We start from the raw sequence: 14,227 nt of genomic DNA, 5'->3' as shown, positions 1-14,227 counted from the left end.
AAAAAGGCAAGGATAGAGAGAACTAAAGGATAAATACCCCTAAACACCACAGAGAGGGTTTCTGGGTATCAGAGGCAGCATTCAGGCCAAAGAGAAGAGGGGACTACGTATCTTCCCAATCCTTTTTCTCTATTCCGCGTGTCTAAACTGCATGCTAACCTTTGTAGCACTGCCTCCAGGCTGTATGCTTTAACCTTTCCTTTGAGATAGAGGGGGCTCCTGCACAGGGAATACAACATAAATCACAGCTGCTGACTGTAAATGCAACAGTCAACGATGCGCGCCAGCATGTGCGCCTTTGCTCAAGCCCTCGTCCTTTTGTCGCAAAATCCTTCTCATCTCTCACAAGGGCTTATAAAGATGTTCTCAGGATCAGCGGTTTGGACTATTATATCTACAAGCACACCCTGAATAATTCATCCATCATTAAAATGCACTAGGCGTAATGATAGCAAGGAGTGTGTTGTGGAGGTATTCTGTTTTCCGAGTAAAACACAGGGGTCATTAGAAGTCATTTCTGGTCAATTTTGTATGATCAACCATGCTCCAGAGAAAGTGAGGGGAAAGGAGGAGTGTGGGGAAGGGGGCATTTACTTTTTGTGCATCGGGAATTCATGTTGGAAGAGATCAAAGGGGACAGACAAAGAGATGAGAGAATCGACATCTTCTCGTCTCCATTTGGCTCCCTGTGAGAGGAGGAAAATTACTTTAAAGCTGATGCCCTGATGAAAGAAAAAGGCGTTATGCCTGATGTATTCCTCCAGAGGTGGAATCAACACTATGAATGACTCAAAAGCAGATGGAAGTGGAAAGGAGGCAGAACATTTGTTCGAGAGAACCTAAAGGGGGATTATTTAGTTTTTTATTTTTTTTATTTTTTTTTTGAGAAGGGATGTGGATTCTATTTGACAGCAGTGAACAAAATACAATTCACACTTCAGGAGATGTGACCGATTCAACACTCAACACTGTTATTTCTGGTGTGTGCATAAAGGGGCAGCAGATGCCATCAGATGCGGCGCTAATTTGTAACACCAGGCCAGGGATTTTATCAGACTGAGCACCAGCAACATGTGCATTTCAAAAAATCTGGTCCTGTGTCATGTTCAGCCGGGGTCCCTCCGTTTTTTTTCCCCGTGGAGCGGGTCACAGCAGAGGAAATAGCCTTTAAGCAAGGAGACCTGAATTGTCATTTTCCCAACAGAGCTGTCAAAGCACCAAACCATGCTAGTTACACATGAAGCCAATAGAAATGAAAACACTGTCAGTGAAAAGACTCATGGGGTAACGGAGATGCCAGGAGCAGGGTGAATCACTTAGCAATCTGTGCTCCTCCATTCTGCAGCTGCCACCCACCACAACACATCTGCCACTGGGAGAAAAGACATTCGGATATGCATCCACAACCAAAAGAACTGCTGCAAGACACAAAGGATCATTCTTTTAAATTGAAACTAATTTGCAGCTAAAATTGAGTTTATATCCTGCACATCTTGAATTGTGGAAAAACTCCCATTCAGGTCACACGCAAAAGAAACTACTGTAGTTTGAAGCAGATCATTTAGATTATGTTTTGGGCCAACATTTATTGCACTCAACTCCCCTCTTGTCGTAGGTGTAGGAGGGAAAAATAGGGGACACTTCCAAGTGTGTGGTATATAATCGGTTCCCCTTTTATTGTAATTCCCTTTATACAGGCTGAGCTCACAAGAAGAAACCAAAGCTAATTTCTAAAGCACCAAAATGTCCGCAGATGAAGAACTACCCACTGCAGCAGCTTTCACATGTGATAAAATATCAAGTTCTGGAATGATGGCCAAATTAAAAACAGCACTTCATCAGAACAAAGCTTTTTTTAGCGCTATATCTTGTATCTTTCCCACTGGCCCCACTTGATTGATTGAAGGATGTAGTTTCATTATGCATTTCATTTTTACTCAAAGGACTGCATGCTGGGGCAATCAATGCAGCCAAAAGGACTTAGGTTTAAATCCTAGCAATAACCCTTCTATAGAGTTTGTATGATCTCCCTATGAATACATAGGTTAATTTTTAGGTAAATGCCCTCATGCCCTCTAAATTGCCCTCAGGTCCGAGTGTATGCATGGTTGCCTAGTGTTGCCCAACAATTGACTAGAAACCTGTCCAGTGAATATCTCAGATCCTTAGGCCTTGTATTGCCGATTGATAACAAATGTGTCAAGAGTTCCTCAGGTAATTAGCCCTCTGTTGAAGCTGTCTTAAATTCAAAAGTTTGCAGAATTTTTCTTTCCACAGAAAAGAGAAAAGAATCCAATATTGTTATATCTTATCGAACACTAATTCTGTGTCCCTAATCTCCCTGGCAGTATAGTCTGCCCTAGCTTTATTCCCATCTGCAGCATTTGTTCATTGTTCAAAAAGCTGTGAAGTAACTTCCCCTTTTGCATTTTATTGTCAAATTTTCTGAATCAATGGTCAAGGAATTCCATCTATGTTGTGCTGTTCTAGTCATAACTCCTAAAATATTTTTTAAACCAGAGCTACACATTCATCATTTGATCAAACACTATTTCAATCTGGAGAGACTCAGACAGAAAAGAATAAACGATTAGGAAATTTATTGACAAAAAATGAATAACAGTTCTTTGGCGCTCGGGCCCCGGCTGGAGATTTGAGCAGTGAATTCCGGCGAATTCAGATGAGCCCATCAACGCTGAATAGGGATACTCCCCCCGGGGCCCGACACTGGTGGTGGAGGTTGGGAAAGATGACGTCTTGAAATGCTGGTGGAGAAGGGGAGGAGGTGGGTTGAGCAAAGCTGGAAAGCAACTGGCGGCGTGGGTGTGGAGCCTTTTAACAGAGCTTGATTGAAGATTGGAGAAGGCGGGTCGAGGTCCAGTGATGAAGATGACGCAGTAATTAGATGGAATGGGTGGAGCGGAAGTCTTCCAGCTTGAACTTGCGCCTAGGCTTCATGACACAGATCAGGGCTAAGTGCCTTGCCAAAGGTGACATCAAACCTGGAATTGAACAAAGACAATTCCAATTGTTCGACAACTAAACTTTCCTCTGAGCCACAATTGACATAAAAAGGTGAGAAAAAAAAATCACCTTTTTACAAGTCACAATACAAGTCACGTTTTCTAAGGAAATCAAGGGACTCCACTAGCTTATGTTGGAATCCTGCCAGCAGACAGAAAGGCAATGCAGAGAAATGCCGGAGACAACATATTCATCACCATCATCATGCAGATTAGCTTGCAGCTTTTTTCTTAATTTTCTCTGTCATCTTGTCTTCTTATTATGCCACAATCAAAGCTGCTCTAACACAAACCGCATTTAAGCCATTTCTATCCTGACGTGTCGTGCGGTGCTGCACACACCCCGTCCGCTTTTTTTTTACTTTTTTACTGCTTGCTTTTTGCACAAAGCAAGGTATGCAAATACAGTAGACTGCTGTATTCACACCACTGTTATGTATCAGTGCTGAGCACATTACACAAGTGCCTGCAGAATCAGACCACGCTAAGCCCAGTTACACACTTTAATATGACACTTTATTAGCTTTAATAATAATAATAAAAAAATCTTCCTTTTTTTGTCAACCTTCACACTAATAAGATATGAAATTTCAGGGGTTAGGGAGGGCACTCATGAAAATGGCCTTGCGATTTCTATGATCAAATTAATCAGTTCAGAATTATAAATCCTGCCACAAAATTTAATAATCGCCCACCTAATAAGTGTTAAAAACAGAACCATAGTGGTAGACTTACCACTGGAACTCTGGGATAAAAAATTGATTTCTTGTCTTGACAGAGTCCTTCCAAGCGCAGATCTTCTCAGCTTCATGCTAGATAAATAAAATAAGAGCTGCTAATCAAAAAATTAAATACATTTTCCTGTCAAGGTTTCTAAAAATGCCCAGCAAAACCTGAGGCTTCATAAAAAATAGTAGAGATATGAAGGAAGGATATATTTAACCCTGAATACACGGAAGTAGCTGAAGCCACTGGAACGTACCTGAGAATCAAAGACTTACTAAAAGGTTACAGAACACAACATGGACGTTTTAAACCCAAAATTTCTCATCCTCACTAAACTTGATCATATTTTATCTTTTGAAGACTTTGCACTACACCAGGAGTCTGTACATGGATGTACTCTTTGCAAAAAAAAAAATCAAATAATAATAATCAAGCATACTTACATGATATTAATCTGCGACCTGTGATCATAAATTATTGAACCACAGAGAATGAGCAGCGGAGCCTATGTCCTCCTTGAAGATCTTTCTTGACAGACTCAATTTACTTATGATATCTGTGTGACAGACCAAAGTCACATTCAGAAAGCAATATTCTGTCTACAATGCAATCCCAGCCATTAATTGTCTGATGAACAAGATGTTATCCAAGGATACCTTCCCAATGACCACTTAGGAAAAAGAGGAAGAAGATTTAATATGATGGAAATAAGTGTGACAGACTAAACGGTCCCCGCTGAACGCACTGAAGCATGCTCTGACCTTCCCTGTCACTTTGGAGGGCGAACAGGGGTGGCCATTTGTGTGGTGGCAGCAGAGCTGCAGATGCAGAGACGGTTTTTCATTGTAACTTCTACAAAATCCTGTGTAAGTCAGAGAGAAAGGTGCACCGCCAAGGGGAAGATTATACAGGCAGCCTGGGAGCAAGTTTAAAAAAAACAACAAAAAAACCTTGTCATACATGCTTTCAATTCGGTCTTCAATTACAATTCAACTATATGCCATTAATTCAGAGTCATTAAATCAAGTATTTTGGGGAATTAGTCAATTAATCTGATGTTTTGATTATATTTTGAGGAGTATATTCATGGTAATAGATGAGGAGGCTTTTTTCTCCACAGAACTATCTATTCTATTCTAAAAAAATAAAAAATAAAAAAATAATTTCCCTGCTGGGATGAATAAAGTAATTCTATTCTATGAACTCCAGATTTTTTCTCTTTTCTTTATTTTATTTCTTTACATCTTGAGGAGCAAAAGTTTCTTGAAACACTTTAAGTGGTCTTGATCACTTTCACTTCTTTTTGCCCAACTCTTACAAAATATTGAGTTGTGTGCTTAGAAATAAACAACATAAATAATTTAATAACAGATTAACATTCCAGGCTAAAAGAAATACACCTGCTATCACTTTAAAACTATGAACTTAAATGTAATTCATCAAGGATTTTATGCACTTGGTTGTGCTGCAGAAGTAAAATTATACTTTAGATATTTTTAAATGATAAACCATAAAAGCATAGCTTCCATTTATATTCAGAACCTTGTAAAACAGCATCTTAAAAACCAAGATAACAAACCAGGCAGATCAGGAATCAAGTTGCAGGTTTAAAGCAGTTTTAGCATAAAAAAGCACTTCATATTTTGACATGTCGGTTAATTCAGTCTGAATCAATCAATAAGAGAAGCAGGCACGGTAACTCTGGAGGAGCAACAGCTCTGGTGGGATAATCCGTCAAATGTACGTGTCGTGCTCCACAAATTTGAAGAAATCTGTGATAGAAAGAAAGCCTTAAATATTTCTTTATGCAATTTTTCATATTTTACATGTAGGGCATAAAACAAGAACAAGGAAGAATATTCCCTGTCCAGATAAGACTAAAATGGAACTTTTTGAGCTTTTCCTTTAAGCAAAGTGTTTTGTCTGATGAAAAACTAAAACCCTGTAAATACCATTGTGAAATACGATGTTGGCTGCATCATCCTGTGTGGATGCTTTATTCAACATCTTCCCACCAAATGGTGAGAGTTGGTGGGAGGATTCTGAAGATAAATACTTGGCCATTCTGAAAGGAAACCTGTCAGAAGATGGAAAACACTTGAGACTTGGACGAGAGTGGAGGGGGAGGACTTCCCCTTCCAAATGAGCAGTTACTAAACATTCAGCCAGCAAAATGGTGGAGTGGCTTAAATTAAACGTATTATTCTGTTAGAATTGCCCACTCAAAGTCCAGAGCAATAGCCACTTGAGGAACTGTGGAAAGACTTGAGCATTGATGCTGACATACCGTTCTGCTCCTGATTGATCTTGAATTATTTTACAATAAAGGGGTGGGCAGAACGCCAGTTTTACATGTGTAAAGTCGGTAGTGGCCTAGCCAAAGGACTTGTAAGTGCAGCCAAGGAGGTTCTACATCATATTGATGTCTCAAAACAAAAACATGGAATGGTTTTAATGTTCTTAGATGTCAAAATGTTCATATGCTCCTTTTCTTCTGATTTACAGCAATTACACCACTCTGCTGGATCCATCACCTAAATAATCCTGATGAAGGGTTTGTGGTTTTATTGTGACAAAATGTGAAAAGGCATTGTATCCTATGTTGAAATGCTATGTATATTTCAGAAAATAAAAAAAAAAACCCCATCAAAACATCAGAAATATTAAGAAAAACATTTGTCATTCTTCATATTAGCCAGAAGAAGCCTAATTTTCATTTGTAGCTCGTAATAACCAGTTTGCTGGTGCTAAAATCTAGTTTTTCATGGATTCGACAAAGAAAATGTGATTCAGTTGTCTTTGCCTCAGGCTGTTAGTTACAAATTGTCTGAAGACTTAAGAGAAAAAAAAGACCAGTTTTTGTGATCTTTTAGGATGTGATAGTCACAGGAACTAACAGTTTTTTAGAATTATTCTTTAGATTTTGGCTGCTTCATTTCTTATGCAGTATATTGCTCTTCCTTTGACCAACACATTGTGCAGTATATGCTTAAAACAAGACTTCATTATTTTGACAAAAACAAGTAGGATAACTGAATTAAGATAACTTAGAATATACACAGCTACATGGAGGCACAAACGCATTTTTACCTCAACAAGAATGTTCTGGGTTCAGATCCCAGGTTGTGGTGGTTCTGCATGGAGTTTGCACGTTCTATCCGTGAATGTGTGGATTCTCTCCTGGTGCTTCAGCTTCCTCCCACAGTTCAAAAACGTGACTATTTGATTGACTGTACCTTAATTATTAAAAACAAATTAACGACAGGCTACTTCGTAACAATGTGGAAACCCACCAGAAAGACATAGCAAATTATAAAAAGCTTTTGCAAAGTAAAACTGTTTCCAAAGACTAGAGTTGTGCAGAAAAATACGAGGCAGAGCTACAGTTATGACATTTTTAATGACAGTTTTTGTAAAACCTTGCATCAATGTCAAACTCCATGAGCTCACATTGCTTTTTTTTATTATTATTTTTATTTTACCGCTAAGCCTTTGGAATCAATTGAAGATTGTTTTCAGGAATTCAATTAGTTTGCACCACTAGATATAGCTATATGGAAAATGACAAGCAACACTAGTAGATCACCAAAAGCTTAAATACATAATCCCTCTTGTCAGTTTTTATATAATTATTAAATTAACCCATGAATGTATGATCATTAGAGGGCTGCGTGTAGGTGTTAGTGTCTTCCAACACCTGTAATGCCAGATGAATTGAACAAACGGGTCAAGACGGGGGCAGCGGGAGCAGTAACCTACCGAGTGTGCTTGTCATTTCACAACAGGGAACAGAGTTACCAGACAGGAAGAGTTGTTGCACCAAATGCGCTTGTGTTAGGTCATGAAGATAACACACATCTGGAGACAATTAGCGGATAAATGATTTTGCTCAGCCCACAAGCTATCATCAACATCAAGCTCTCAAGATGATGAAGCCCACTCGAGGAAAGATGAGTGAAGCACAGCCTGGTTTTTGAGCTAAGGTGGGACATTTACTATCCAACATACGAGCGCCTTGCAGCTCCTGATTACACCCACCATCCGATTGACAGCAGCTGCACTGTTTTTAACATTCACACAACTCACACCCCTATCATTACGGCCCACTGTTGAGGTCACTTACAGGTGCATCTCAGTAAGTTAGATTATCGCTGAAAAGTGAATTCATTTGCAATTCTACATTACAAAGAAGTGAGAGACACATCTTACACATTCATTACACAGAGACTAATATGTTTCAAGTGTTTATTTCTGGTAATTTTGTGATTATGGCTTACAGCTAATAACATCCAAAATTGTGTTTCTCAGAAAAACCTTGGGGATCTCATCAGAATAAGAAAAAGGCATTTAGAAATACAGAAATGTTATGTTATGAGACCATGGGATAGATTAAGGACTTGACAGTTGTCAAACAAACACTCAGTGACATCCTACACATGAAGCTACCAAAGGTAATTGCTAAACAAACTGGATATTCAGAGAGTGCTGTATCCAGGTGCATCAATGGACAGCTGAGTGTTTTTATGGGTCTTATGTAGTATTCAAATTTCACGAGAAGCTGATCTTTGGTTTAGCTGTAAGCCACATTCATTAACTTTTCAATAATATTATAATTTATTGAGATGCCACTAAATATGAGCCCCAAAAGTGATCATTTTCAAACTAAGTCAGAAATATTTGCAGTATATACACTATATAATAACTGAAAACAGCTTTTCATTAATGAAAAGCTTTTAAAATAAGTGTTTTAATTGTGCCTGTTCATATAATTTATGTTATTTAAGCAAAGTACTTTTTATGCTTAAGTCTCTGATACGCATATGTGAAACCTATTAGTAGCACTAGTTTAAAAAATAAAACTTTTAGGACATACCATTAAAAAAAAAAGAATCTCATTGTAGTACAACAGATCTACAAAACTACGGCTGTATTTATATTCCACAAAAGCCACATTTGCATGTTTTACCATGTCTTTCATGATGACTCATCATAGCTACTGTTATTTACCCACACTCTTTGCTGATAGGACAAGAGCTGAATTTTTCAGCATGAATCACCGCCTTTGCCTACTTTGTGAACTCTTCATTTACAATTCTATTTCTCTCCCCAACCAAAATCCACTACATTGTCCCCAAACAGTATGTACCGCTGGCCCCCGTGAGAGTGGCAGACAAAAGACTGAATCGCAGATTGATGAAAGCAATGTACTCCACACAGCAGAGCCTGAAGCTTTGTTGTCAAGAGTCCGAGGGCTGAATTGGTATCTGCTACATATTTTGTCCACGGGAGGGGCTACTATATGATACAAAGTACTACAAAACTTCGTTGTTCTTGTACAAAAACGAACACTTTTGTAGAAATTCCACCTTTTAAACAACAACCGATACAGAGTGAAAACCGTTGACAGTGTTTAAGGGCGGACATGAGTCAGGAGCTTGACAGATTACATTGCTTCTAGAGGCATCAAAACAGAAACAGGCGTGGTAGGAAGTTCTTCACAATGGCAGAACTTTGGCACATATAGAAGAAAATGACAGTATTTGACAAGATCAGCATAGATGATTCCAAACTAATTATCACTTTTATACATCAGTTCATAATAACCCAGATGGTGTTGACTACTTTTTAATTTTTTGGTATGAAATTAGTGTTTGCTTTAAATGATTGAAGAGAAACTCAAGCCACTGAAGGAAGGGGCCACAGACATGGAAGTAAGACGAAGGGCATTGACGACAACAGAAAAACTACAACCGAATTCATCGTCCGAACTGAGTCCTCCCTTATGCACAGCAGTAAAGAGTGTGAAACGACAGTATGGGTGTCTGTGTATACATGTGTGTTTGTGTTTAAATCCACTTCTGGTGTGAACCAGCAAACGTTTTTGTCCAAAACCTGCTTGAATCCGTTTTGAGGTTTACGCACGTCACCCGCCCAGCCTGGGAGAGAGTCCGCCGTTTCCAGCTCCCTTCAAAAAGTAATGGTCACAGTGAGGTGACACTTCTCAGGTATCTGTATTTCCACAGGAAACATCGGTCTACATAAGCATGTTGGTTCAAAAAGGAATCCTGTTGATACTGCTAACCTCAGCCCCTGGTCTAGTCTGTGTTAATTTGACCCCTGTCTCCCCTCGGTGGTTTTAATTGAGGGGAATGTTTCAGGGTGCTGTCAGTTTTCATGCCATGGTTTCCTTCCCTGGGAGTCTCCTGTCGTTGAACGTGTGCATGTTAATGACCTCCTCTGTCTTGACGATGGCGGGCGGCTGAGGCTTTTGTTTGAGACGACGTTGGCACTTCAGAGAAACACGCAGCTCATCCATCATAGCACTGCAGAATGATCGCTGCAGAAGAAAACAGAGAAGGACAAAAAGTAGAGCAGTTATTCTTTATGTTACACTCATCCGACCAATGTGAACTGAGCAAGATCAATATTGATGTAAGGTGGGATTAACGTAGGATTTTATGCTTTTCCATATTACAAATTTGAATGCCTTTCAATGGTTTTCATGACAGAGGCCGGCACCAAATACCACAGAGTTGTGAAGTGAAACGAAAATCACAAAGTTTCCCTTCAAATACAAATTTGACAAACATCTTCAAATTTGGCTTCGGTTCTTGACTCAGAACTTGACAACTGATTCCAAACAGGAGGTTTATGCAAAACTGTCACTTCATTGACTCTGTATAAAAGTAATCTTGGTGCTAGCAGAGCTTGACAATCCAGCTGTAATCATACACTTTGCTATGGAGATGTCAAAAAGACAGCAGTCTCTTGCTTGCAGGTGTAAACGCTGCAGTGTTATGTTGTAGTATAGTTGCTTCATTCTCCATTCTCCATCTTCTAGCACATTCTGTTCTATGCATCTACACTCAGTCAGCTGGTTGCCTGTTCAGCATTTCATCATGTTGTTTTTATTTTTCTTCTCCATACAAATCAATTGATGATCTTTCAGAGGTACTCAAATATTACAGCCCAAAATACACAAAAATAAGTGTGCTGTCCTGAAGTGACAGAGACGAGCATTCTGGAAAAGGGTTGATGTGTTAATGGTCAATACAAAAAAAAGGGAGATAAATTAACCCAGAACATTAAAACTGAGGGCTCATGAGCATTGCTCTTTCCTTTGCTGCATGCTAATGCTAGTTTTAGCACAAGTAGAAGCAGCAGAAGTGGATTTGGTTTCAGGTGCATTGTTTCTTTTCGCAGTGCTAGAGGTTACCTTTTTCTGTCAGCATCTCAGCTTATGTAAAAGAAAAAAAAAATCTTTCTCTGCTCCTGCTTGTATAAAGTTTTGGTTGGCAGCCCTAAAAATTTATGTGCTTATGAATAGACAATAAAACTGAAGTGGCAGAGACCGAGTTACTCTTTTTTGACAGCCAAGAAAAAAAAACCAAGCAAAAAAAACACTTTCTAAGGCTTCTTCAGTGCTAAAAAGCGATAATAACCAACTGAGCTTAAAGCTCCAGTTGCAGCTGCTTGAGACAAGGAGCTGACAATAATGATGTAATATTTGTTAAGACATTGATTGCTGCTGCAATATTGGGGAATACTATAGACAATTTAAAGATGGAAAAGACAACAATGGAGTAAAATGCAGATTTTGCTGGCAAACGCATAAAATAAAAATTGGCATAATTTGTCTGGGGGAGAAAATCTAAGATCGATTTGAATAGTAACAGGGAAAGCAGACCCGAATGTATAATTCCTTAAGAATGATTTTGAAGAAGAGATCTAGTTACAATTCTGTTAAACATTTTTGCCCATCAGTATCATTGTCATCTGAAGGTCTTATTATTGTTATACAGCCTTTCCCCCGCAGACGAGAACCAAATCCAGAAGGAATTATGTAAAAAAAAAAAAAAATCGAATAATGCCACCTCGAGGTCATAAAACCCACTTAAGAAGATTAAATTCAAAAATATTGGTAAACTGTTTAAAACATCTTGGTGTTATGTAACTTCTACGATATGAGATTCCGTTGTGCCTAAATTATGTATGTGCTGTAAAATCCTATAAAATGTCAATATGCCTTTGCATCAACTTTGGCAAATCCAATTCTCATGCATTCCTGACCCAATTATGCAGGATGTAATTCAAATTCAAAGGCTGTAGGAGGGGAGAAGATATACAAGAAAAGAGAGCATAAAAATATGACATTGTTATTTATTTATTTTTCGGTTTGTTTATGTGTGTGGGTGTTTGAGATAGATATCAATAGAAAGTGCCAGGTATTTTATTTTCTATGCATTCAATATCTTTGTCTGGAATAAGAATACAATCTTTTATATATGCTGGGAAATAAATAATTAAAGGAGTAGATTGATTAGGGAAGTGGAGAACTGTGTAAGAGAAAATAGAAATAAGTAGTGAAAAGTGAGGTGGGTAGAAAGAGGTTTGCAGGCGGGGAGTGCAGAGGCTTGTTGTCTGTATGCAAATTACAAGCACCTTGGAAGCCTAGAAAATCCTGGCATTTGCAAATCATCTGAATATTGTGACCCAGTCCTGAAGCTCTTGATTAATGATAGCTGAGATGTGCTATGAAATATATGCAGTCTGGAAAAAAAAAAAAAAAAAAAAGATAAAAAGATAGGAATAATTACAACTGCTATAAAGTGAGACGCTGCTGCACTACTTCTTGAGATGTAAATAATTAAAAAATGCTATCTAGGGACTTTGGCAATTATGTGGAAATGCAATTGCACACATTATGGTGCGCTAAAATACATACTCCACTCTGCTTGATGAATAATGTGCACTCGTATATTAAGAGCCCGGATGGTGGTGGATAGTCTCTGGAAATGTAACCTGAGGGGGAAGAAAGATGGTGCAATATATGCTGATTAAAAGACGTTTTCATGGTAATTATTTAACTCAGGTGGCCTTATTTACAGTGACGGCAGCTGCGAACTCTTAATGTTTCCAAGTATGTGGATATTTATTAACAAGCTGTCTTTTTTTTTCATAATAAAAAAAAAATTCAATGACGTGCCGTCTGAACGCCAGTTTCAGTGTGACACCAGGGCTGAAGCAAGAGTTAGTTTTGAGCAGCTTCCATCTGCTGTATTCTGAATTGCTGAAAAGGATCGCATGGCGGGGAGACTGTTTATCTACAGAAAACACAATATTTATCTCAGAATCTCTGCAAACCAACGTCCTAATACTGCAAGTCTAATTCGTAATCACTAGTTTTAGCTACAGTATGTGTTTTCTCCATACTTAGAATGCCGACTGGCATATCCATTCTGGAAGTCATACTCAGACCCATAAACGTGCCGTAAACGTGAGTTACATTCACTATTTCAAGCCAGAATTTCCAGTGCCAGCTGGGGAAATTAAACCACAAACAGTGTTTATTAATGGAGTCACAATCAGTGTTTATAAATTCACCTCAAAAGAGTAAGTATAAGCAGTTCTGTGCAGTGTCTAGCCCTCTCTTTAGTTTGTGAGAGAGACAAACGTATGCTATACCTTTCCTAGTCGCTAAAGCTCATTTCTTTATTGCTGCTCCCTAAATTATGCAGCCTGAAAGTGAAACTAACTTATTTATACACGTTGCTTTACAGGAACCCGCCCCTGATGTGATTCAGTCCTCTGGCCCAGTAATGCATTGGTGGCACTGCTTGTTTCTGCTTCTCAGGTGAGTGGTTCAGGGCTTAGAAACGGAAAGCGAAATGATGCTAAATGCCCACTGGTACCGGTGTGGCACTGGAACAGCTTAAGTGGAAATCCCTCTAAAAGGAAAACAATGTTCTCATAAATAAATGATCTAAAACTTAAACCAAAACAATTTGTGAAACCCTGAGAGCAGAGCAAATTGCGGAACACAAGCAGGGTTGTTGACTCTTCTTCAATACCAGCTCTCTCCCTGTACTGCTCATGAACTTGTCTAATCTGTTGTGTGATTTGGCTAAATAAGATTACACGACTGATTGTAGTCATGCAATCTGCAGTTTGCAAATATTGTCAGAGAGAACATGAAAAAACAAGGTTCTTTGTAAAGTGTCCTTTGTTTATTTCCACTGAAATGTCTTCACTACAACTGAGTGGTTACCAACTGTAGCCACGGTCACATTTCTCTGATGTGACATACTGTAAGATGTAGCAAAATCCTACAGATTTCCTCCAAATCTCTTGAAGAAAGAGATTTGAGAAAGCCAGTGTAGATACTTGCAATGTAACATTCACCTATAGTAAATGCAAAAAAAAAAACGTTTTCTGCCCTCTTCTAATGTAAGAAAATGAGATCTTGATGAACAATTTTCAAACATTTCTCTTTGTATGTCACACAAGCCTGGTGCAATTCAACTGTAAACTAAACAGATCTGTTTTGGAAGAAAATAGTTAAAAGCCCAGTTTTACATGTGTGAACAGCCTTAAGCTACGACTTTGTTGAAGCGTATTTTGACTCAACTTCAGCGTTGAGTCTTCTTTGGTAGGATTGTATCAGCATCCCAGAGCTTTACTTATGAATATTTGATCAC

General features: G+C 38.6%; 1 protein-coding gene across 2 annotated transcripts in view; it reads right to left on the bottom strand.

Moving 5' to 3' along the window:
• Positions 1-7,130: 7,130 nt before the first annotated feature.
• The window catches only part of LOC114158684 (glutamate receptor ionotropic, kainate 2-like), an 83,980-nt gene continuing 76,883 nt past the window's right edge, over positions 7,131-14,227 (bottom strand). For both annotated transcript variants that reach the window (XM_028040416.1, XM_028040417.1), the window contains exon 16: positions 7,131-10,086. In XM_028040416.1, the coding sequence (XP_027896217.1) occupies positions 9,922-10,086 (165 nt within the window). In that variant the 3' untranslated portion in view covers positions 7,131-9,921. The remainder of the gene's footprint in view (positions 10,087-14,227) is intronic.

The sequence above is a fragment of the Xiphophorus couchianus genome, chromosome 15 (assembly GCF_001444195.1).
Source record: "Xiphophorus couchianus chromosome 15, X_couchianus-1.0, whole genome shotgun sequence".
Lineage (NCBI taxonomy): Eukaryota > Metazoa > Chordata > Actinopteri > Cyprinodontiformes > Poeciliidae > Xiphophorus > Xiphophorus couchianus.
The sequence above is the reverse complement of the archived record's forward strand: the minus strand, read 5'-3'. Positions and strand labels throughout refer to the sequence as shown.